Here is a 23,935-nt window from a genome sequence, read left to right as displayed (position 1 = left end):
AAACGATTCTTTGACTTCTGCGACTTCCATTTCGCAGTCCTCATCTAAGCCTTCACAATCTACTTTATTCTCATCATTGGCTCCTAGTGTCATTGTGTTGTCTGGGGAGCGATAGTCCGCAGCCTCCTCTGCCACCTCGTCTCCATCACCATCCTTTTGGGTCATTGTACACATACTATCTCTCTTAACTCTCTACTGTTCTTGGAACTGTTGTATCTGTTTCTATTGTTGGGTAGTCAGGAGGGTTATTAATTTATCTAATTTTTGTTCCGCCCCTCCTGGTTTTTGGGGAGTCATGGTCTGATTTCCCTCATTGTTTCTTTGCCAGGGGGCACTACATTACTCCAGCGGTCGATGGCATAATGACCCATTTTCTGATACCAGAAACACCTGTCGTTATGCCTATCGTTTACCATATTACTCCTACTATTACCCCAACCTATTGATCCCTCTACGGCCGATATCGATTTTTTTTTTCTGTGGAGCTTTGGGCATATGGTCATTTAGGATTCCCCAGGGTGGAACTGCCGCCTCCAAGAGATTCATCCACTGGGTCATTTTATTGACACTTACACCAAGGGCAGTTTTCACCAGTGGGGGTACCTGTTTAAATACCTCGGAGTCTATGGTTGGAGCCTCTACCCTTCTGGGTTGAGTCAGCATAAACAGGTTCCATAACCTACTTCCAATGGCTCATGGGTGTTCCTGTGGTCCCTGAGTGGTTTGTCCACATTGACTAATGACATTAATTTGATTCATACCCAATATATGCATAATATCGCGTTTAAACTCCTGCAAGGGGGTGGCAGGGACATGCATATTGGGGTTAAGGGAGACCTTAATTGTTTGTTGGCAGGCAGTCCATTTTCCCCTTTTTTGGTCTATTTTGGACAATTCCTGGTGGGCCATATTAAGAGTTAATTTGGCAAGACACTTCTATTGGACCATTCCCCTTGGATCCTGGCTCCCGAGACAGAACCTCTGTCTCAGGAGGGGAAATTGATTTCTCCTCCTGAACTATACTAGTCACGTTACCCTGCCCAGTATGCCTGGTGGTAGTGGTAATCACATTCACAGGTACGGTTAGCCCTCCGTAGTCAGGACTGTTATAGTCCCAACCTTGGTGATCCCCATTCCTCATTTCTCCTGCCAGACCATTCCAATCCACCTCACCTTTCCCGTCGGTGTTCCAGTGAACCTTCTGTTCCTCCCATAACTCCTCATGTTACAGTAGCCATCACAGCCCCTTGTCAGCCTAATTTGCCCTGTAACTCCTGAATCATTAACTTACACAGTATGTGGTCTACCAAATTCATGGGACGACACATACTCTCCCTTAAAGTCCCTCTACAGTCGGTGAGTTCTGATTCTAGTCTCCCATTTTTCTCTGTAAGTCTATCTCTCTCTTGTAATATTTTCTGACTCTGTACTCCCTGTGCTGTCACAATTTTAGCCACCAACTGTGAACTCTCCAGAATAGTCAAGACATCAGTCAGACGTTCTTTCAATCTTACTTTTTCATCTGACTCTTCTGTCTGACAGTCTCTTAGTTTCCTCTAACTGATTCCTATTTTCCTCTTTTAATTGTTTAATACGTTCCTCAATCTTAAGTGAGCACAAATTTGCCGCCCACATAAGGGTCCTTTTACCACTCTCTCCTTCATCTTTTTATTTTGAACTTGATCCTCGAGCCATTCTATGGCCATCTCATAAGCCTCACTCTTCTCCACTATTTTGGAGATAAATTCTAGAGGTTCCCCAGACCCCGTTAGTTCCTTTTTCCATTTTCTCTCTAACATTTCATAGACACTTGTCACGATCACTTATATTAAACAAAACCTCACTTGCGGAATTTGAACAATTCATGTTTTTTGTGATCGCCTGTCAATATTTAAATGTATTTTCCTTTAGATGTCAACACGGAACATTGATTAGTCACCTCCTGGCTGGCTCGCCAATTTATAACAGATTCGGATATGACACCAAATGGTAATCAATGTCTCATTTATTTAGTCAAATCAAACATGTAAAGGTATCGAATATTAGACAATAAAGATCAAAACAATATTATCCCATTTAATCTCTGGGCAGAGTTTGTAATTAATTTGGTGACATGGTTGTTTTCCGACAGTCAGGTGTCCTTCTGACAGCTGGGTGTTCTTCTGACAATGGTGTTACCTTCAGACAGATAGGTGTACTTCTGACAGCTGGGTGAATTTCACTGATTCCTCTGCCCTGAGCTCAGAATACATTGGGTTTTTATGTCTCCCCGGCAGGAACCTCACACCATATATGGAATAATATTCATAAGGCCCTTATAAATGAACAAGGTTGTTTTTCAAAGAATTCAAGATGGACAACTTGTTTAAGCATTACTCATCTAACCATAAGACCCTTTGAAATGTTTTTTTTCAAGGTGGCCAGTTTATTTGACCGCACTCGTCTAGCTATCTCATCATTGTCCTGGTCTTATCGTTATCTTTGGGTTAGTGTTCTGCTTTTTGGGTCATTGTTCCTCTTTTACCACATAGCTGCCTTGCCTCACAATGAGGGTAACAAGGGTCAGTCACTAGTCAAAAGTTAACAGTTTACAATTCAGCAAAATAAGCCACACACTCAGCAAAATATGCAGCACAACCTGCAGAGCATGATGGTTAGTAGCATTAAGAAAAAGATGTCATTTTTTCCCTATTTCCAATATTCTTACAAAAGGGAGGATGGAGATGGGAGGAGAGCAGACAGGGAGAGAGGAGGAGGAGAAGGGAAAGAGGGAGAGAGAGGTTGTCAGGACAGCCTAAAAATGCTCGGGAGTGGGCTTGCAGGACAAGGGATCGGGGGATTAGTGGGGAAACTGATATTAAGCAAGCTGCTGAGTGATGTGCAGTGGATGCCGTTTCAACATGGAGATTAATTACAGGATGTGCCATGAGATCCACAAGCACTTACTGTGCTAGGACTCTCCGTGCCGGTATAGTGGGGGTGTACCATTTACACGGGCTGGCTTTAGTGTTGGAGGATTTGATGAGAGCTACTTAGTTTAGTGTGTTATCAGAGACTTTCAGTATTTAGTCAACACTTAAATCAAGCACCATCCTGAAGGATCGATCCGGTGTGATTGTAATAGTCTCCATTGTCGGTGGAATATATGCTGCATCAAAGAATTTGGGAAAGGTGTCCTCCTTTCCTGGTTCTTAATTTTATCAGGAGGACCGCAGGAGACTTGAGGATATTGAGAGTTTCATTTTATTTCACTCAGGTAGGCAGTCAATCCTATTTTCCTAATGACATGACTTACTCAATGATAGTGATGGAGGAGTCTGGGACATTGGCTGATAATTATGCTTCTGTGAGTATGACTGTCCGGCTGTTGCTTGACTAGTCTGTGGGACAGCTCTCCCAATTTTAGGACCATTCCCCAGATGTTAGTGAGGAAGACTTTGCAGGGTCGACTGGGCTGGTAGTGCCTTCGTTGTGTCCTAGTTTGATGCCCAGGTTGCAGCCGAGTGGTCCATCTGGTTTCATTCTCCTTATTCTTTGTCATGGATTAATATAATTGAGTGGCTTGCTAGGCCACTTCAGAGGGCAATTAAGAGTCAACCACATTGGTGTGGGACTGGAGTCACATCTGGCCAGACCAGATAATGATGGCAGGTTGCCTTCCCTTAAGGACATTAGTGAACCAGCTGGGTTTTTATGACAATCCAACAGCTTCATGGACACTTTTACTGCTACCAGCTTTTTATTTCCAAATTTATATATTTTTTAAACTGCATTCAAGTTCTCAAGCTGCCATGTTGGGATTTGAACTCATAGTTCTCTGGATTATTAGCCCAGTAACATTACCACTACACTACCATGTTTGCTTAAAATTGGGTTCCACCCCATTTCACAACAATGTGAGCAGCCACTTGGAAGTAATGGAATGTGATGCCCACTCTGTTCCTGGAAATAAAAGAGATTCTTCTGATGTAAACCAAATCATTATGTTTTTTTTAAGAGAGACCTTGGTGAAAGGTCCATAATGCAGGATGCCATCAAGTGGAGTCAATAGAGTAGAAGAGAGGATGAGATAACTCAGGAAGTAGATTGTAGGAGGAAATCTAGACTAAGCAAGCAATTCCACAGTGTTGAAATATTGGGAAACATGAGTTAGAATAAGAGATGGTGCGAGAAATCTTGATTTCAAAACAGTGAATATGTATGGAGGAGCAAGAGCATGTGAGATGGCATATTTTGAGCTAAGAAAGAACAAAAGAATTTAGAGAGACACTGACCATAGTCATATCAATAACATAAAGCCTAGGTTATACAAAAGAAAATCATGACTTGGACACATAAATCTCCCAGGTTATAATACTGGGTGCTGACAACGGGCTGTGATTTCAGTGAGATGTAAAATGGGCCTTTTGGCAGATGGAAAAACACAACCTTTATTTTTTTTCCACAGAATGTTACAGCACAGAAGCAAACCATTCAAGTCCACACTGGTGTTTTTCTCCACGAGTCATCTGGTCTAATCCCATTCGCCTGCTCATTCCCCATATCCTATAATAGTCCTCTTTTTCAAGCAACTTATGATTTTAAAAGAATTTATTTTCTCTGCTTCAGCAACAGTTTGTGGCACAGAATTCCACATTCTTATTACTCACTGTGTTAACACTCTTTTAACTTCCCCTTTAATTCTTTTTGCGATAATCTTAAAATTGTGCTCTCTTGTTATCACTTTGCCAACCAATGAAAACAATCTATTTACCTTATCATAACCCTTTGTAATCTTGGTCCCGTTTAACTTTCTCAGCTTCAGTGAAAAATGATCTAATCAAGTCTCTCATCAGAACTGTAACTTACCCAGCGAATTTACACACACCTTTTTCATTGCTTTTATATCCTTCCCATAATGAGGAAACTGAACCCAATGATTCTGTTTGACTTTTAAATTGTTAAAAAGCTCTGAACAAAACAATCTAGAATTAGCTTCAGAGTTGTGTAGACTAATATAAAATATGTTTCGGTGTTTAAACCAATGGTATGAGCCTAAATTTGGGCGGGGGGGAGGAAGTATATCTTTTAGTTAAGAATGTGCAGCCTTATATAACTTCAGAAATGATAATCAGTAATTTATTACATTAAAAGGTTTCTCTGTAGATGGATCACGTCATGTAACTCAAAACTGAAACATTGTTTAAAGTGTAACTTTCTGTGCCTGTAAAATGAGAGAGAGGGCAAAATTGAATATTTGAGAATTTATACAGATTGCTAAAATGTAACTTTTTATCTCTGAACTCAGAGGGAGGGGAAATCAAGCAGTTGAGAATTTTGTAGTAGAAACTTTACCAACTTTAGCAAAACATTTCCCTATTTTATATTTACTAGCGGATTTCTTTTGGCATTGCTTGAAGGAGATGGAGGAAAGGCTGTTTAACAATGAAAGGTGTGTTAAATGGCAAAATGATGGAATTGATTGTTAGGAAAAAGTTTGAGGATCAGCTATATAAAATAAAATAAATAGAAGCCAACTTAATTTCAGAAGAGGGGGGAGGTGTGGGGGATCCAGCCTTGTCAACCTCCATGACTTTTTTCAGGAAGTGACATCCCAATTGGACGTTGGAAAGCCCTATGATGTAGAGTGTATTGGAGTTCCAGAAAACCTTGGATAAATGTCTGCATTAAAGGATGCAACATAAGCTGGGTATCCTAGTTAAAACTTGGAAGAGGATAAGGAATTGACTGAAAGGGAGGAAGCAGCTGGAAGGGTTCTAAGGGACCTACTTAATACATACCAGTGGGAGACCCGGGTTGCTATCGACAAGCAGAGCAGGAGACCCAAGGAAAGGATCAACAGTCTTCCTCGCATTGTGAAAGTCTGCAGCAAAAAACTGTTATTAAGATAACTCATTAACTTACAGTACATTGGCAGAGGGAGGTCTGGACAGGCAGCAAAGAAAGGACTGGAAGAGAACATGGGGAACATGATGATCTATACATAAGTGGGAATGGATTGGTATTATTGGTCTGCCATTGCGCAGGGCAATGCACAACATTTTACCTCTCCCAGCTGCCATGTCTTCCTGAACAGGAAGAGGGTGAGACACAGAACCAGCATTGGGTGCATAGGGCCAGGTATGGGAGTCATGTGTCTGAGAGGAAGCCTCGGGTCTAATGTCAGACAGGTGAGACACTGGGGCAGATGTTACATGTTAATATATTTGTATAACATGTCTCTGTCTGCCATCTTAACAACTTTATTTAATGAGTTAATGCCTCCATTAAAATAGTAGACAAAGAAATTATGTACAATCATGTTAAACATCTGTGTACTAATATCACAAACTGTAAATTCTGGGTTACAATTAAAATATATGAAATACTTGTAAAAATGATATTCTGTGTGTGTGTATGAAATGCAGGCCTTCATATCTGGAGTCTGAGACTTCGTGCCCCACTACCCTACATCAACAGCATCTCTCTCTCACTCCCTCTGCCAAATAGGGTCTCCTTCTCTCTCTTCCTCTGTTTCTCTCTGCCTCTCCCAAACAGAATCTCTCTCTCTCTACCCTCCCCTTAACTAGGAGTTTTATTTAATATAAGCTGCTCAGGACACATGGTTAGTCTAATAATAGCACTAATTAAATGCATTACAGTCCCAGACATGGGACCAGCCCAGATTGGAGACAGTAAAAAAAAGAGAAGAGTGTTGTAATAATTTTCAGATTTGAAGGAGCCCAATAAAATAAAGTTTCAGACTACAATATTTTAATTTTATGACAATCAGGTGTTATGATGTTACTAATTAAAGGCAGGCTTAAAAATGACCTTACACCAAATCATACCAATTTAAATTAAAATTGCCTGTCTGAAAGATAAATAAGGAAGGAGGATAGAAATTAAGAGAGGGAGGATGCAATTAACTTCTTGTCCTAATGCATGGCTGGTAAAGGCAAGTATGACTGAGCAATACACACCAGAAAGTCCCAGGTTCATACTGAATTAGCTGATCTGAGGCAAGGTGGCAATGGGGACATTACAATTGGGGACATTAAAATTAGGCAGAGATCCTGCTCCTGATCCTTATCCAGTGACCACTGCTGGAAAGTAGACTTATGGATGTGGGGTAAGGACAGAATTGGGCTTGTTTGTGATGTCTCTCACAATTGAATAGTCTGCTGATGCTCACTGTCTATGTGTCCTGCCCAATATTTATCCCTCAATCAACATCGCTAAAACAGATTATCTGGTCATGATCTCATTGCCGTTTGTGGGACCTTGCTGTGCGCAAATTGGCTGCTGTGTTTCTTACATTACAATATTGACTGCGCTGCAAAAATAATTAATTGGCTGTAAAGTGCAATGAGACGTCCTGAGGTTGTAAAAGGTGCTATATAAATGCAAAGGGAAATGAAGGGGAGAAGGGGACAGAGTCTCTTAGTGGTGCCTTGGAGGAGAAGAATGGAGATACTGGGATTGGATGATGCAGAGACATAAAAATGGGATTGGCTTTTTGGGGTGGAGGAAACAAGAGTATCGCCAGCATCTCGTTAGAGGGAGTGGGACAGGAGAGTGCCAGCAGTAAATGAAGGGAGATGATTGTCAGCATAAATTCATGAACAGTGACTTTAGTAACTTCAGACCTTAACTACACCCTTCATATTGATGCAATGTGGGGCGGGTCTGCCAGTGTCTGGGGGCAGGAGAGGCAGGTTGGCATTTGGGGTGTGGACCTTTCTGAAGAACACAGAGCTGGTGGGGTCTGAGCATGTTTAATTGTCATCTTGTGACTGTTTCACTTGCATTTTCTGTTTAATCTCATATCTGCTACATTTGCAGCTTGTTTTTTCTTTTTTTTATTGTCTCTTTTATTACTTATGCTTTCGTTGTACATGGATCTGACCTGTCTTTTCACCATTGATTATTTGCATATTCTTTTGTCCATTTTTATGTCTCTGCATCATCTAATTAATATTTTATATTATCCAAGTTTTTCTATTAAACAGTTTGCAAGTCATTTAGCTGATTCACTCCTTCCCTGTCATTAGTGTATCTGTTGATTTCTCCTTCCTTCCTCTCCCTTCTCCCATGTATGTCCTCAAATTTCCAACCTTACTAAAATGCCTCTCTGCCTTTCAGTTTTCAGTCTGTTGAAGGGTACACACCTGAAACATCATAATGTGTTTTTGTTCTCTTGACCTACTGTGTATTTATAACACCGGATTTTTATTTCAGATTTCCAGCATTTACAATTTTTATTTTAAGCTACAAATCCCATGTAACTACTTGTTTTCACAAATCATTGGCTTATAATTAATGCTGCTCTTCAGTCGTCAGCTTTGGGGTGGGGTGATTTCCAGCTATTCTTAGTTTTCTAGATTGACATGTACGATCTCACTTTTGTTTGTGGGATCTTGCTGTGACAAAATGGCTGGTGCATTCGGAGGAAAAGTTATTCTGCTTCAAAGTAATTTATTATATGTGAAGCACATTGCGACATCTCTGAGGGATGTAATCTAGTGCGATATAAATGTAAGTCTTCCTTCTGCAGAGGTAGTGAAAAGGCGACACAATATTAAATTCCGTATGATCTACTTCTAATCTGTCAGATCTCAGTATTTCCCTTGCTAATTTCTGGGAGTAATCTTTTCTACCAAAGCCAGATGCTGTTATGTGGCTCTTTCAGACCTTCTGTTCTTAGTATCTGAATCTCCCTCAAGTAACCCTGTCTCAGACTCCTTGCAACCTGACTGAACCTGATATGAATCATTTAAACTCTTCCCCCAACCTCACCCAGCAGGGAGGAGTGTCTCCCACTTCATTCATCCTCTAGCCCATTCACTACATCTGATGTCCATGCAGCGACCAATCAAAGACATGTCCCGAACCGCGTGAGAGTCGGTGATGCTGCAAATAAACCAATAAAAATCAGGATTTGGCCGATTGACGCTTCTATTAACCAATAGCATTTGGACATCGCTTGATTAAGACCCCCCCAGGATATATATCAATAGCACAGCGAGGACCGCGCTTATGATTGACGGATACGTGAACCAATCGCTATAGGAAATGGTTGTGATTGATATGGAAACTGTCCAATAGGTTTCCCAGTCGCTAGATCCCGCCTTCAGGGGCGGTGGCTAGCCGCCAGCCGCTGGATGTGTTACTGAAATTGGAGAGTCTGAGTGTGGAGAGAGAAGGGGTAGGAAATTTAGGCAGGGAGCCAGGAGACTACAGCCCCGGGCAGGGAGTGAGGGCAAAGCGGGGAGAGGTTGAGGCGCAGCCCCGGGAAGGGGGGGAAAGGGGTTGAAGCTACTGTCTGGGCTCGAAGCGATGGGCTCGAGTACGGAGTTGGGTCGGGACGGGCTCTTTACCTGGGAGGAAGTGCAGAAGCACTGCACCCGCACCGACCGCTGGCTGGTGATCCACAGGAAGGTCTATGATATCAGCGAGTTCAGCAAAAGGCACCCGGGAGGCGCCCGAGTGATCGGGCACTACGCGGGGCAGGAGGCTACGGTAAGACTGGCACTTCAACAGTAATCAGAGAGAGGTTATTGATCAGTTATCATCAGAGAGAGGTTATTGATCAGTTATCATCAGAGATTATTGATCAGTTATCATCAGAGATTATTGATCAGTTATCATCAGAGAGAGGTTATTGATCAGTTATCATCAGAGAGAGGTTATTGATCAGTTATCATCAGAGATTATTGATCAGTTATCATCAGAGATTATTGATCAGTTATCATCAGAGAGAGGTTATTGATCAGTTATCATCAGAGAGAGGTTATTGATCAGTTATCATCAGAGAGAGGTTATTGATCAGTTATCATCAGAGAGAGGTTATTGATCAGTTATCATCAGAGAGAGGTTATTGATCAGTTATCATCAGAGATTATTGATCAGTTATCATCAGAGAGAGGTTATTGATCAGTTATCATCAGAGAGAGGTTATTGATCAGTTATCATCAGAGAGAGGTTATTGATCAGTTATCATCAGAGAGAGGTTATTGATCAGTTATCATCAGAGAGAGGTTATTGATCAGTTATCATCAGAGAGAGGTTATTGATCAGTTATCATCAGAGAGAGGTTATTGATCAGTTATCATCAGAGAGAGGTTATTGATCAGTTATCATCAGAGAGAGGTTATTGATCAGTTATCATCAGAGAGAGGTTATTGATCAGTTATCATCAGAGAGAGGTTATTGATCAGTTCGAGAGCGAGAGGTCACTGATAAGTAATCAGAGCGATCGCTGATCAATAGTGAGAAAGAGATTAGTAACCAATAATCAGAGGGGAAAAAAAAGTACCAGCATTTGTATAGTGCCTTGCCACGTTTCTGGGGAAGTTTTGAAGCTGATGAAGTGCAGTTGTTTTTGTTACTGATCAGAGAGAGAGTGAATACTCATCAATAGTAAGAGAGAGGTCACTTTCTGATCAATAATCACAATGTGTTGTTATAGTTTGGGCTTTTCTGAATTTGTTTACAGCAAAAAAAGATGGTTTATAAGCAGACTGACTTTTCTATGGTCCAAACCGTAGCAGGTAATGTGTGTTGGTTAGCATGTCCAGGTTAACAATCAACCCCTAATGGTGGAACTCAGCCGTAATTTGGAGATCATGTGGGATGCCCACCACATTCTCCTGTTTCTTGAGGCAGACTGAAAATCACAAATATTAATGATCAATAATTGGAGTAAGATTAATGATTGATTATCAGAGGCTAATAATTGCCGAGTTCAATAATCGGAGAGTGATAATCACAAATTATTGATCCATAATCAGATGACTAGTGTTAACTGTTAATCAGAATGATTACTGATTAAGAGATAAATGATTCATAATGAAAGTTAGATGAGCACAGATTACAGATCAATAATTGGGGAGAGAAAGTGATCACATCAGTAATAAGAGGTTAGTGATCAGTAATCAGAAAGGAGTTCTTAGTCGATAATTAGAGAAAGATTACAGATCAATGATTAGGGAGAGATTGCAAGATGAATAATCAGAAAACTGATAATCATGGAGATTACTTATCAATAGAGAGAAATTATTTGAGAATGCAAAAGTGGTACAATAAAGATTGGGGGGGAAAAATTCAGAACACAAACCATAAATTAGGAAGTAAGTCAAAAATGTAAAAAGTGTCAAGGGGCTTAGGTAGGCATCATACCCACTTTAGCCATTTAGTAGCCGTGGGGTCAGCATTGTGGAGTCTGGTAAGTCCTCCTGGTAGACCAGCATGAACTGAGAAGCCATTCAGTAGATGTGCGGCATCCTCAGCTGCACCACGGCTACACAGACGGACATTCCCGAGTCCTCAGGTATGGTCATTTACCATACACCTTCCCACCCCACATTTAAAACGGTTGAGCATGTTCCAGAGATGGCACGGCAGCTCAAGGCTTGGTGATGAAGAAGGAGTTTCTTACAGAGAGAGCAGCTCGTCCTCATTCTGTCCACCATAATGAGGCAGCCTCCACCGTGGAGGTAAAAACAGAAAATGCTGGAGAAGCTCAGCAAGTGAGGCACTATCTGTGGAGAAAGAAACAGTTAATGTTTCAGGTCGAAGATCTTTCATCAGAACTGGCGAAAGGTCTTCAACCTGAAACATTAACTTTGTTTCTTTCTCCACAGATGGTGCCTGACTTGCTGAGCTTCTCCAGCATTTTCTGTTTCTATTTCAGGTTTCCAGCATCCATAGTATTTTGCTTCTGATTCCAGCCTTGGAGATGGTTGGGAGCATAGTCCGGATTGGTCGTCTGCTGTTGGGCCATTGGTGAGAAGTCTCCGATATATCTTTGAAAAGTGGCAGTTGTGGCAACTCCTGGATTTTTTTCAAGGAGCTTCTTTGCTGGAATATGACACGTGACGTTATATTTGAGAGGACTGGTAACCATTGTGTGTTTGTTGGACTCGTAGTCCCTGTTATTATTCTCATTGTTAATTTAATTGTACATCAATTGGTTTTGTGTGAGAAGACTTTAAACACACAGGAAGCGTAATATTCTCCAATGAAGTAGCAGAGGTAGCGGCGAGCTGCACACCATTGCCCATTAGCTTCCCCAAGTTGAGCCCTCAAGTTTAGTTAGGAGCCCATTTCTGCTCTTGATCTTCTGATCTACCTTGGTGAGGTGGTCCTTGTAGGTAAGTTTGCGATCTAGTTACTCCTAGATATATTGGCTTTATGTCATGTTCCAGCCGTTCTCCATCCAAGAAGATATTGAGTTGCCGTGAAGCGTTGGCACGATTAAGAGGGAAGCATGACGACATGGTCTTTGACACAATAGGATTAAGTCTACTACTTTTTGCAATAGTCACTGATGGCTGCCATGTCTTGGTTCAAGTTGTGCTGAATCTTTTTGAAGTCTGTTTCCCTTGAAGCCAGGCGGATGTCATCTGCAAACTTGAATGGGCTGGAGAGTGTTGACAGGAGATCATTTGCAAGTATGATAAAAAATAATTGGAGCCATAACAGATCCCTGGGGCAGTCCATTCTTCTGGATCATCCATGCGTTCAATTTATTGCCTAACGTCACCTGGAATCGTCTCCCAAAACATCATCTCCGTAGCCATAGTAACTCAAGGTAACATCTTTGACATCTTGACCAGTAGGTCAGTGTGCCAGATGGTATCGTATGCTGCTGTCAAGTCAAGAAACACTGCCCCTGTATTCTCCTTCTGTTGGAAATTATTCTCTATACAGGTGGCCAGAGCAAGAATGGTCACAAGTGCTCCTATTTGATCTGAAGCCTGCCTACTCTTCAGAGCCTGCTCTACTGTGAGCACAATTAGCCACTTCAGAAGTTTGTAATCACGACTCAGAAGTCATTTAGGAAAGTAGCTAGCTGGGAAAGAGTGGTTCTTTCCTGGTTTTGGTATAGCTAGCATCCTAGCTTTCTGCTATAGCTTAGGCATCTTGCTCTCTTGGATGACACGGTACATTAAGACAACCATTTTATGCTCTTTCCAAGATGTAGTCGCAGTTCTGGTGAATCTTGTCAAGGAAGCAATCTTGTCCTGCTTTCATGAAACTCAGTGCTCTCTCCATTTCCTCAGTGAAGAATGGCTGGACAATGTCTTCCTCGCTCTGAGGTGGGACCAATCTGTATCTGCTCCACTTCCACTTTACTGATTCTTCAAAGAGCTCGTCCCTATTAAATTTTGGCGTGTTATTGAGATGTGTGGCAATATTGTTCGGGACACATTATACTGACATCTAGGTGATGGTTTATGTGCTGCTCCAAGTTTCCTTATGAATGACCACGCTTTTCTGCTTGACCTAATCAGAAAATTAGAGACAAATAATTAGAGTTTACTTGCCAATAATTATAGAGATAACCAATCAATAATCATAAATAGATCATTGATCATTAATCATGAAGCATTATTACTCTCCAATAATCAGAGAGGGGGTATTACTGATTAATGATCAGTGGAGACTAATAATCACAATAAGTGGTCAATACTGAGAAAATGAGGATGATCATTGACATTACTGACCAATAGTCAGAGAAAAAGATTATTGATAATCTGAGTGATTACACATCAATAATGAGGGGGAGATCATGGATTAATAGATTAATGATCAGTTATCAATAATCAGCTAATCAATAAATGGAGGTAGATGGATAATCACAGCTATTACTGATCAATAATCAGAGTGAAACACTGATAATTGCAAAAAGTAATGATCGATAATTAGAGAGAAACTGGTCAATAATCGGGGAGAGTGACATCAATATTGGGAGAAACATTATAGATCAATAATCAGAGAGAGGGAGAAATTACTGATTTAAAAATACAGGGAGCGTGATTACACATCAATAATCAGAAAGCAGATGATCACTTTTCAATAATCAGATGGTGATTACTAACCAGTAATCAGAAAAAGATAGATAATTAAAAGATTTCTGATAATCGGAGACCGACTGATTGTCATGGAGTTTACTGATCAGTGATAAGAAAGGGACTGATAATCACATAGATTACAGATCAATAATGAGAAAAAAAGATTACTGACCAATAATCAGAGTGAGACTGATCAGATATTATTGATCAACAGAGACAAAATTGTTCACTGATAATCAAGGAGAGAAATGACTGATCATTAATCAGTGAGAATGACTATATGTCAATAATTAGAGATTTCTGATCAATAAGAGAGAGACTGATCATCACACATATTACAGATCAATAATGAGGAAGAGATAATTGATCACTAATTAGAGGGAAAGATAGATTGCTGATCAATAATCAGAGCTTATTGATCAATTAGTATTGCAATAAAGGAAATCACAAAGATTACTGATCACTAATCAGAGCAAGTCTGATGATCTCCGATTATTCATCAGTCATTAGAAACTGACAATCATTGATCAATAACTAGAGATAGCCTGTTGGTCACAGAGATGAATAATTGATAATCAGGGAGAGTGGTAGTCATCAGAGATTATTGATCAATAACCATGCATAGGGAGAAATCACTGATTATTAATCAGTACTCTATCTCCAGTTATTAATCAGTGATTACACATCAATTATCAGAGAGCATGTAATCACTTCAATAAACAGATTCTTACTGATCAGCAGTCAGAAAGAGGCCAAAATTCAACAGAGATTTCTGATCAATAATCAGAGAATGGCTGACAAATTACAGAATAATCAAGGAGATAACTGATCAATAGTCAGAGAGAGACTGACAATTTGAGAAATGACTGAAAAATAATCAGAGAGAGACACTGATAATCAGAGAGAGAGAGCTACTTGATCACTATTCAGAGAGCGAGAGATAGTCAGAGATTACTGGTCAAGTGAGAGATCGTGATCAATAATCATAGAGAGCTAGAGAATATTGATCAATAATTAGGGAGAGTGATTACACCAATAATCAGAGAGATTGCTGATCTGTAGTCAGTAAGAGAGGGATATTCACAACAGTGACTGACTAATAATCAGAGAGAGACTACTGATCAATAATCTGAGAATTATTAGGCAATAAGCAGAGACGGAGAGATCACTGATCAATAGACACTGAGAGGTTACTGATCAATAATCGGGGATAGTGAAATCAATCATTAGATATAGATTTCTGATTAATAATCAGAGAAATCACTGATCAGTATTCATTCAAGGAGGTCATTGATCAATAATCAGATAGAAATCACTGCTCAATATTCATCCAAGCAGGTCATTGATCAATAATCAGATAGAAATCACTGATCAATATTCATTCAAGGAGGTCACTGATCAATAATCAGATATAAATCACTGATCAATATTCATTCAAGGAGGTCACTGATCAATAATCAGATAGAAATCACTGATCAATAATCAGATAGAAATCACTGATCAATAACCAAATAGAAATCACTGACCAGTATTCATTCAAGAAGGTCACTGATCAATAATCAGATAGAAATCACTGATCAATAATCAGATAGAAATCACTGATCAATAACCAGATAGAAATCACTGACCAGTATTCATTCAAGGAGGTCACTGATCAATAATCAGATAGAAATCACTGATCAATAATCAGATAGAAATCACTGATCAATAACCAGATAGAAATCACTGACCAGTATTCATTCAAGGAGGTCACTGATCAATAATCAGATAGAAATCACTGATTGGTATTCATTCAAGGAGGTCACTGATCAATAACCAAATAGAAATCACTGATCAGTATTAATTCAAGGAGGTCACTGATCAATAATCAGATAGAAATCACTGATCAATAACCAAATAGAAATCACTGATCAGTATTCATTCAAGGAGGTCACTAATCAATAATCAGATAGAAATCACTGATCAATAATCAGATAGAAATCACTGATCAGTATTCATTCAAGGAGGTCACTAATCAATAATCAGATAGAAATCACTGATCAATAACCAGATAGAAATCATTCATTCAAGGAGGTCACTGATCAATAATCAGATAGAAATCACTGATCGGTATTCATTCAAGGAGGTCACTGATCAATAATTAGATAGAAATCACTGATCAATAACCAGATAGAAATCATTCATTCAAGGAGGTCACTGATCAATAATCAGATAGAAATCACTGATCAATAACCAGATAGAAATCACTGATCAGTATTCATTCAAGGAGGTCACTAATCAATAATCAGATAGAAATCACTGATCAATAACCAGATAGAAATCACTGATCAATAACCAGATAGAAATCACTGATCAGTATTCATTCAAGGAGGTCACTGATCAATAATCAGATAGAAATCACTGATCAATAACCAGATAGAAATCACTGATCAATAACCAGATAGAAATCACTGATCAGTATTCATTCAAGGAGGTCACTGATCAATAATCAGATAAACATTAGTCATGAATAATCAGAAAGAGAATACTGATCATTAGTCAAAAAGAGACCGAGATCATTGATCAATAACTGGAAAGAGAAAGATTACTGATCATTATTGAAGAAGCGTGATTACTAACCATTGATCAGAAAGAGAGAAATGACTGATCAATAATCAAGGAGAGTGATCACTGATCAACAAAGATTTTTGATAATTGGAACTTCACTAATAATTATGGAGTTTTCTGATCAATATTCAGAGATTGTACTCAATAATCAAAGATTGTTGATTAATAAGAGAGTGATTACTTATCAATGATCAGAGATTAATGACCTATAATCAGATTACTAGTCAATCAGGGTGAGAGTACTGATCAAGAATTGGAAAGGTCAGTAATGGGGGAAGATTTCTGATAATTAATCAGTCATCTCTCTGCAATTATATATCAGATTGTTTATCAATAACAAGAGCGATAACTCAACTAATTGGAGGGAGACTGATAATCATAGTAATTCCTGATTGGTAATCAGAAGTTACTACAGAGATTACTGATCAATACTAGAGAGACTGATCAGCACAAAGCACTGATCAATAATCAGAGACTGATAATCCAACTCTAGCACTGTTTGCTTTTCATGTATTGTGAATGCTAATATAATGTATTATATATTTTTCCGTATCAGAAGTCTTAAAACAATAAGGCTTGCTTGCATACTTTGTAACTATGAATTTCCTCAGCAGGGTAAGAATCACTCTGTACAAAGTTCCTGGGTTTTTTTCTGCGTGGTTAAGGTTACTTGCTGTGTAACTATATGGAGTTCTGCTTTCTCAGTAAAGGGTTACTTGCGTATGATTGTACAGTGTTCCTGTTTATTCAGCACGGTGATGATTGCTCATTGTGTATTTGTAGAGTTCCTGTTTATTCAGCAGGGTGCGGGTTACTCACTGTGTAATTGTACAGAAATCCTGTTTATTGAACCGAATAAACCACTGTGATTTACTTGTGTATATTTGTCGGGAGTCTCCTGTGTACTGCAATCTCTGAGATAACAGCAAGGGTTTTGCACTGAGCGACGAACGACCGGTGCCCGCTGCTCGTTAGATTTAAACTTACCCACAAACTATCCACGGCCTTTTAGGTGCCAACTTGCTGCAATGGGGAGCCAAAAAAAGTGCAGTGTTCTCTCTCGGGTATCTGTGAGCTGTGTGAGTGGGGCAAGGAACTGTCTGCCCCCTCAATCAATCAGATTGAAGCATCCTTAACAAGCCACACAGAGTGAGAACCAGGAAGTGAATGCTACAACAGTAAATTCAATGCAAAATCAGTTAGAGAAAGCAAAATAAAGTGAGCATAAGAAATATTGAATTAAAAGACAGAGATAAAAGAGACAGAAAGAAAAAGTTTTAAAAAAAAAGTTAAATAGCCAACAATTAAAATCGGAACGAATGAGACTCCACATTTTTTTAAAGTTCATTTTCAGTGCCAGAGAGGTTTTTTGACAGTCATTAAGACTTGCCACAACATTAAAAGTTAGCTTAGACCTAAAAAAACAGATTAGTTCATTTCCAGCTGGGCAGGAGAGCAACTTCGTGCTGGTCCATTCATTCCAACGGGAATCCAGCCGGCGAGCCGTGCTTTCCACGCAGCTTTCGGAGGAGCAGGACATCTTCGAGAGCAGTTTCAGGATTTTTAAAAATTATTCGTTCATGGGATGTGGGCGTTGCTGGCGAGGCCGGCATTTATTGCCCATCCCTAATTGCCCTTGAGAAGGTGGTGGTGAGCCGCCTTCTTGAACCGCTGCAGTCCATGTGGTGAAGGTTCTCCCACAGTGCTGTTAGGAAGGGAGTTCCAGGATTTTGACCCAGCGACGATGAAGGAACGGCGATATAATTCCAAGTCGGGATGGTGTGTGACTTGGAGGGGAACGTGCAGGTGGTGTTGTTCCCATGTGTCTGCTGCTCTTGTCCTTCTAGGTGGTAGAGGTCGCGGGTTTGGGAGGTGCTGTCGAAGAAGCCTTGGCGAGTTGCTGCAGTGCATCCTGTGGATGTTTGACCGCGCATGTACAGTCGTGGGAAGTTGCTCTTTCATTTGCACTGAAATAATGGTGAGCTTTGTTAGCCTCACCTTTATTTAAAGAGCAAATTCCAGGCCAACATATATGGCATTTGACTAGCATCTAACAGCAGTTTTGAAATTGTATGTTCATATAGCAATGTTCAGGTTTTGAATTTGTTTTGGGGCCCTTTATAATCCAAGATTAAATGTAAAATAACTTTATTCCCGTTTAACACAGCAGTAGTTTAGCCCAGGTTCACAGAATGCTAGTTTCAGTGCTCTCTGTGGGAGCTGCCTGCCAACTGCTTAAATTGATACCGTTTCAGTTACTGGTTGTTTAAGGAATGTCTCCACATTATATGCTCACATTGGTATGAGACATTGACATTTACTGCGGAAAAAAAAACCTAGAAGCATTCACTCCATAGGGTGAATTCACGGATCCTGCACTCTCACCAAGGAGCCATGCTTGAAGGCAGAGAATCAGCGCAACAGGTTGTAGCCCTGTCTCTAATCCATACACCAAACTTGACTTACCTCTCGTAGCATGAATTTACTCATATATATCATTACACCTTATTGCTTCTCACCCTCCTCCTGTCTGTACAGAGTGGTGCCTGTGCTTGATGTGTAGAGTATATGTCTCTACTTTAACCACCCAATAACAATGCTTTAACTGTAGCTCTATGATTGATATAGGCAGTATGTCCCTGTCTGCTTTGGCTTGCTGATAGTGGCCCTACACTGGATATGAGCAGTATTGTCTGTCCAATCTAACTCTTGTGACAGACTAATTTTATAGATAAGAGGTTCTCTGTTACTAAATTCTCTCTGTCTCTCTCTGTCTGTCTCTCTCTATCTGTCTGTCTGTCTCTGTACTGTAACAAACTTGTCAATGGACTGATCTGTGAGACCCAGTGATGTGTGTGTTTGTGAGTGTGTTTAATTATTGACTGATTTACTGATGGATTTCTCTGTTATTTTGGAAGCTGCCAGTCTCTCTACCTCTCCGTACTGCCTCGGTGATGCATTTTCAGTCTAATTCCTTGAGCCCACTGTGTTTACTGCAGTTGGTTCAGACCCAGTCACACCACAATGCCCTTCAGACCCAGTCACACCACAGTGCCCTTCAGACCCAGTCACACCACAGTGCCCTTCAGACCCAGTCACACCACAGTGCCCTTCAGACCCAGTCACACCACAGTGCCCTTCAGACCCAGTCACACCACAGTGCCCTTCAGACCCAGTCACACCACAGTGCCCTTCAGACCCAGTCACACCACAGTGCCCTTCAGACCCAGTCACACCACAGTGCCCTTCAGACCCAGTCACACCACAGTGCCCTTCAGACCCAGTCACACCACAGTGCCCTTCAGACCCAGTCACACCACAGTGCCCTTCAGACCCAGTCACACCACAGTGCCCTTCAGACCCAGTCACACCACAGTGCCCTTCAGACCCAGTCACACCACAGTGCCCTTCAGACCCAGTCACACCACAGTGCCCTTCAGACCCAGTCACACCACAGTCTCCTGATCAACCACTCCCTGGCTGAAGATTGCTTACAATCTGAAGTCGGCGATCACTAGAGCTAGTCCTTTGGAGTTACAAGCCATCTAATTCAACAGGCCTGGTAACTGGCACAGCCCTGGGCTGGCTGGATGCAGGCCTGAGTGAGACTGCACACTGTTTATTGCCCCAATTTTCCACAGTTTAATTTTGAATGATCTGTTGCAGTCAAACCCCATCTATAACATCCCGCCTCTCAGACTGACTGCACATACTTGTAAAACAGCTTCAAATTCAGCCACTAAGCCTCACTCTGCTATAGGGAATGCTCTAATACATTGTTCCCGCCCTTAAGTGGGCTGATCTATCGCCACCTCCCATCTGAGTCTTGATCTCACATCCAGTTTAAATCCTGCGCTGATTCCTGGCTGACTTTCTTGATCTGCGGCCAGCTCCCCCCCCGACGCTCCCCTCCCCGCGGCCAGCTCCCCCCCCCCCCCCCGACTCGCCCCTACCCACAGCCAGCTCCCCCCCCCCGACTCTCCCCTCCCCGTGGCCAGCTCCCCCCCCCCGACTCTCCCCACCCCGCGACCAGCTCCACCCCCCTCGATCTCTCTCGATCTGCTGCTGATAGAGTCCTGAATTAATTTTGTTGTACATTTTTGCTGAGTAAAGCGTTTTCAAATGCATCCATAACAATTTACAAATAACATCAAAAGAGAAGGAAAACTAATTATTATCGCAGAAATCCGGCTCTAGACAGACCTTACTTTTCACTCCGATCTCAATTGTTGCCAACTCTCTCCTGACTTTCCTGATCTGCGGCAAGCTCCCTCCTGACTCTCGCAATCAGCTGCCAACTCCCTCATGACTCTCCGAATCTAGGGCCAGCTCCCTCATGACTCCAGATATGTTGCCAGTTCCCTCCTGACTCTCTGGATCTAGGGTGATTCTCACCTGACTCTCCCCTCCTGCTGCCAGCTCCCTCCTGACTCTCCCTTCCTGCTGCCAGCTCCCTCCTGACTCTCCCTTCCTGCTGCCAGCTCCCTCCTGACTCTCCCTTCCTGCTGCCAGCTCCCTCCTGACTCTCCCCTCCTGCTGCCAGCTCCCTCCTGACTCTCCCCGATCTGCTACTGATAGAATCCTAAATTAATTGTGCTGTACATTTTTGCTGAGTAAAGCATTTCAAAAGCATCCATAACAATTTACAATTAACATCAAAGGAGAAAGAAAACTAATTATTATCGCAGAAATCCGGCTCCAGAAAGACCTTACTTTTCACTCTGATCGCAACAATTATTTTACAGTTTGAAATGGAAGTAAGTTTCCATAACTGTTACCTTAGCAAAAGTAATCAGCTCAGTGAATGAAGCAATTTATTGTTCAAATTAACTAATCTGTCTCTCTATAGTAACACTTTCAGTTACACAACATGTGTATGGCTCCATTTATCTAGAGCTCAAATTGTCTGCTGGAAAACCTCAAGGACCCACCCAATAAAAGGCTCATCTAACTCAGCTAAAATAATCAATGCGCACACCCTGCTCTCAAATCTTACTGTGAGGGGAAACCCAGCCCACAGAGCCGCATGTACCAACTCGTTCTAACCGCCTCATGCACTCCCTCCTAGACAGGATAAAAGAAAAGGCTTGTCAATGGGTTGGCAATCCCTCTCTCACTTCTCACCTTTAGCCTCTGTCTCCCTATCACTTGTTTTCTTGACTCTTTAATCTATCGACACTATTATAATAATTGCTGCTCTGAGCAATCTCTAACATTCCTGCTGAGCTCCACGTACCTGATCTTACACGCTATTCCTCCTCCCTAAATCTTCATTATGTTAAACCAATATTCCATATTGCACCATTTCCTATTCTAACCTATTCTTTCCCAAGGCCTCAAAATTGTGAAATTCCTTGCTTCCCTCAATCTTCCCTTTCTCCCACAATCTATAGGCTTTTGAACCCAAGTTTAGCATCACGTAATTTCAACCTCCTGATTTACCTCATCTTCAGTCCTACTCTTTTTAACCTTGGACGATTGGATTTGTCCTTTCACCTGGGTTTCTCTCTGGGGGGGGGGGGGAAAGAAATGAACCTATGGTACATTTTCAAATCTTATTCGGTCAATATTACATCCTCTGTGTAAATAATGGTATGTCACCCAGGATAACAATAGGTCTCTACCCTTAGGATCCATTTACTGCCTTCCATGTTGATAAGACTCTGGTGAGCAAGTACCTGAACTCCCTGCTCATCGGAGAGCTTGCGCCTGACCAGCCCAGCTTGGAATCGTGGAAAAATGTGAGTACCTTCTCCAGTCAGTGTGCTGCAAACTCCCCTTAAATGGGTCCTATTGTACCGGTGTCCTGGTCAACATTTATCCGTAAAACTTGACTATCTAGTCATTATCACATTGCTGTTGGTGAGATCTTGCTGTGCACAAATTGGCTGCCTGTTTCCTACATTATAACAGAGATTACACTTTAAAAGTACTTCATTGGCTGTAAAGTGCTTTGGGACGTCTTGAGGTGGTGAAAGGCGCTGTGTAAATGGAAGTTCTGTTTTTAATGTAGACAATTGCTGATGCTGCAGTGAATGCCTGGGATACATTTACTGGGTGCTGCCCCGTTAACACCTGCAAAGGAAATAGCCACCTACTTTTAAACATTATTTGGAAGAATACTGCTGGCATTTTTTTCTATACTTTAAAAAAAAAGTACAAAGTTCTCTGTGTGTGCTGATTCCTCAAGGTGAGATTCCATTCACGCCCGATAGGCAGCACTTTTTAAAAATTCAAACTGATGGTTATTTTCTCCGTTTCACTCTCAGAAACCCGCGACGGAAGATTTCCGGGAATTGCGTGCCGTTGTGGAAAAGACGGACCTCCTACAGCCGAATAAGCTATTCTTCGCTGGACTGCTGGCACACCTTCTGCTCCTCGAAGCTGCAGCCTGGCTCACCCTATGGTATTTTGGCACCTCCCTTGTCCCATTTCTGATCAGCACAGCTCTTCTGGGCACCATGCAGGTGGGTTCGCAGCTGACAGCTGCGCAATTGGGTGAATTCTTCCTCCGCGCATCCAGCTGTCACTTTAGCCGGGACATGCACTACGTCAAGTGGAATACGTCACTCGGTCTGAGCCGTGTGTGTAAAATAATATTAAAAAGCTCGGCCACCAGTGAATCAGTTTGACCCCAATTACCTTATGAACTGCCGTAAACTGTATTTCACCCTAGTCACCTTGTGACTGGGGATCTCTAAATACCACAAGCTGTATTTTACCCCAATCACTTCATGTGGGATTGTTCCAGCCAGCAGATTCAGGATCAGTCTGAACAAAGATCGGGAATCGAACGTGGGACCTTCTGGTCTCCGTGCTTAGTATGAAGAGTAATTTTAATTATAAGCCAGTGTAACTCAGACTGGCCAAGGTAACATGGATGCCCAGGTTAATGAGAATTGTTGTGGTGGCCTGTGCATTGCTGTTGGTATTTAGTTGTAACATGCTCTCCGGTGGTTTTGTTTGCAGGCGCAGGGTGGTTGGCTGCAGCATGACTTCGGGCACCTTTCTGTGTTCAGCAAATCCAAGTGGAACCATCTTGTCCACAAGTTTATCATCGGCCACCTGAAGGTGGGTCACACTGTACATGTGAAGGTTACTGCACTGCTTTGTTGCTAGTCTGCTGTAACTCCTGTATCCACACACACAATCTTTTCCCAGTTACATGTGTTTCTCTAACTTGTCAGCCTTATTCACTTCCTCTCATGTGCTCGCTCTCCCTGTTTCTTCATTGCTCTTGTGCTTTCTTCTCTCTCTCTTCCCTGTCTCTCTCATTCATATATATATATATATATATATATATATTCTATATCTTTTTCATATCTATGGCTAGGAATTTGCATGGAGTAACATTGCCAGAAAACTTCTGGCAAAGTTATGACAGTGGAGCGAGAACAGCTACCAGGAAATTCCTGGCCTATTTCTGCCTATCTTCTCTCTCTCTCTGCCCATCTCTCTGTTTGACCCTCTGTCTCTTTCTGTCTACCTTT

General features: G+C 41.4%; 2 protein-coding genes across 2 annotated transcripts in view; both read left to right on the top strand.

The window, feature by feature from the left end:
- Positions 1-23,935, top strand: part of tmem258 (transmembrane protein 258) — a 93,829-nt gene that overhangs the window by 17,348 nt on the left and 52,546 nt on the right. The gene's annotated exons all lie outside the window — the stretch shown is intronic.
- The window catches only part of LOC137327894 (acyl-CoA (8-3)-desaturase-like), a 40,972-nt gene continuing 26,184 nt past the window's right edge, over positions 9,148-23,935 (top strand). The window contains exons 1-4 of the mRNA XM_067993798.1: positions 9,148-9,501; positions 22,076-22,186; positions 22,715-22,912; positions 23,415-23,516. Coding sequence (XP_067849899.1) covers positions 9,319-9,501; positions 22,076-22,186; positions 22,715-22,912; positions 23,415-23,516 — 594 coding nt within the window. The 5' untranslated portion in view covers positions 9,148-9,318. The remainder of the gene's footprint in view (positions 9,502-22,075; positions 22,187-22,714; positions 22,913-23,414; positions 23,517-23,935) is intronic.

This window comes from Heptranchias perlo, chromosome 12 (assembly GCF_035084215.1).
Source record: "Heptranchias perlo isolate sHepPer1 chromosome 12, sHepPer1.hap1, whole genome shotgun sequence".
NCBI classification, from domain to species: domain Eukaryota; kingdom Metazoa; phylum Chordata; class Chondrichthyes; order Hexanchiformes; family Hexanchidae; genus Heptranchias; species Heptranchias perlo.
This window is presented reverse-complemented; position numbering and strand designations above follow the sequence as displayed.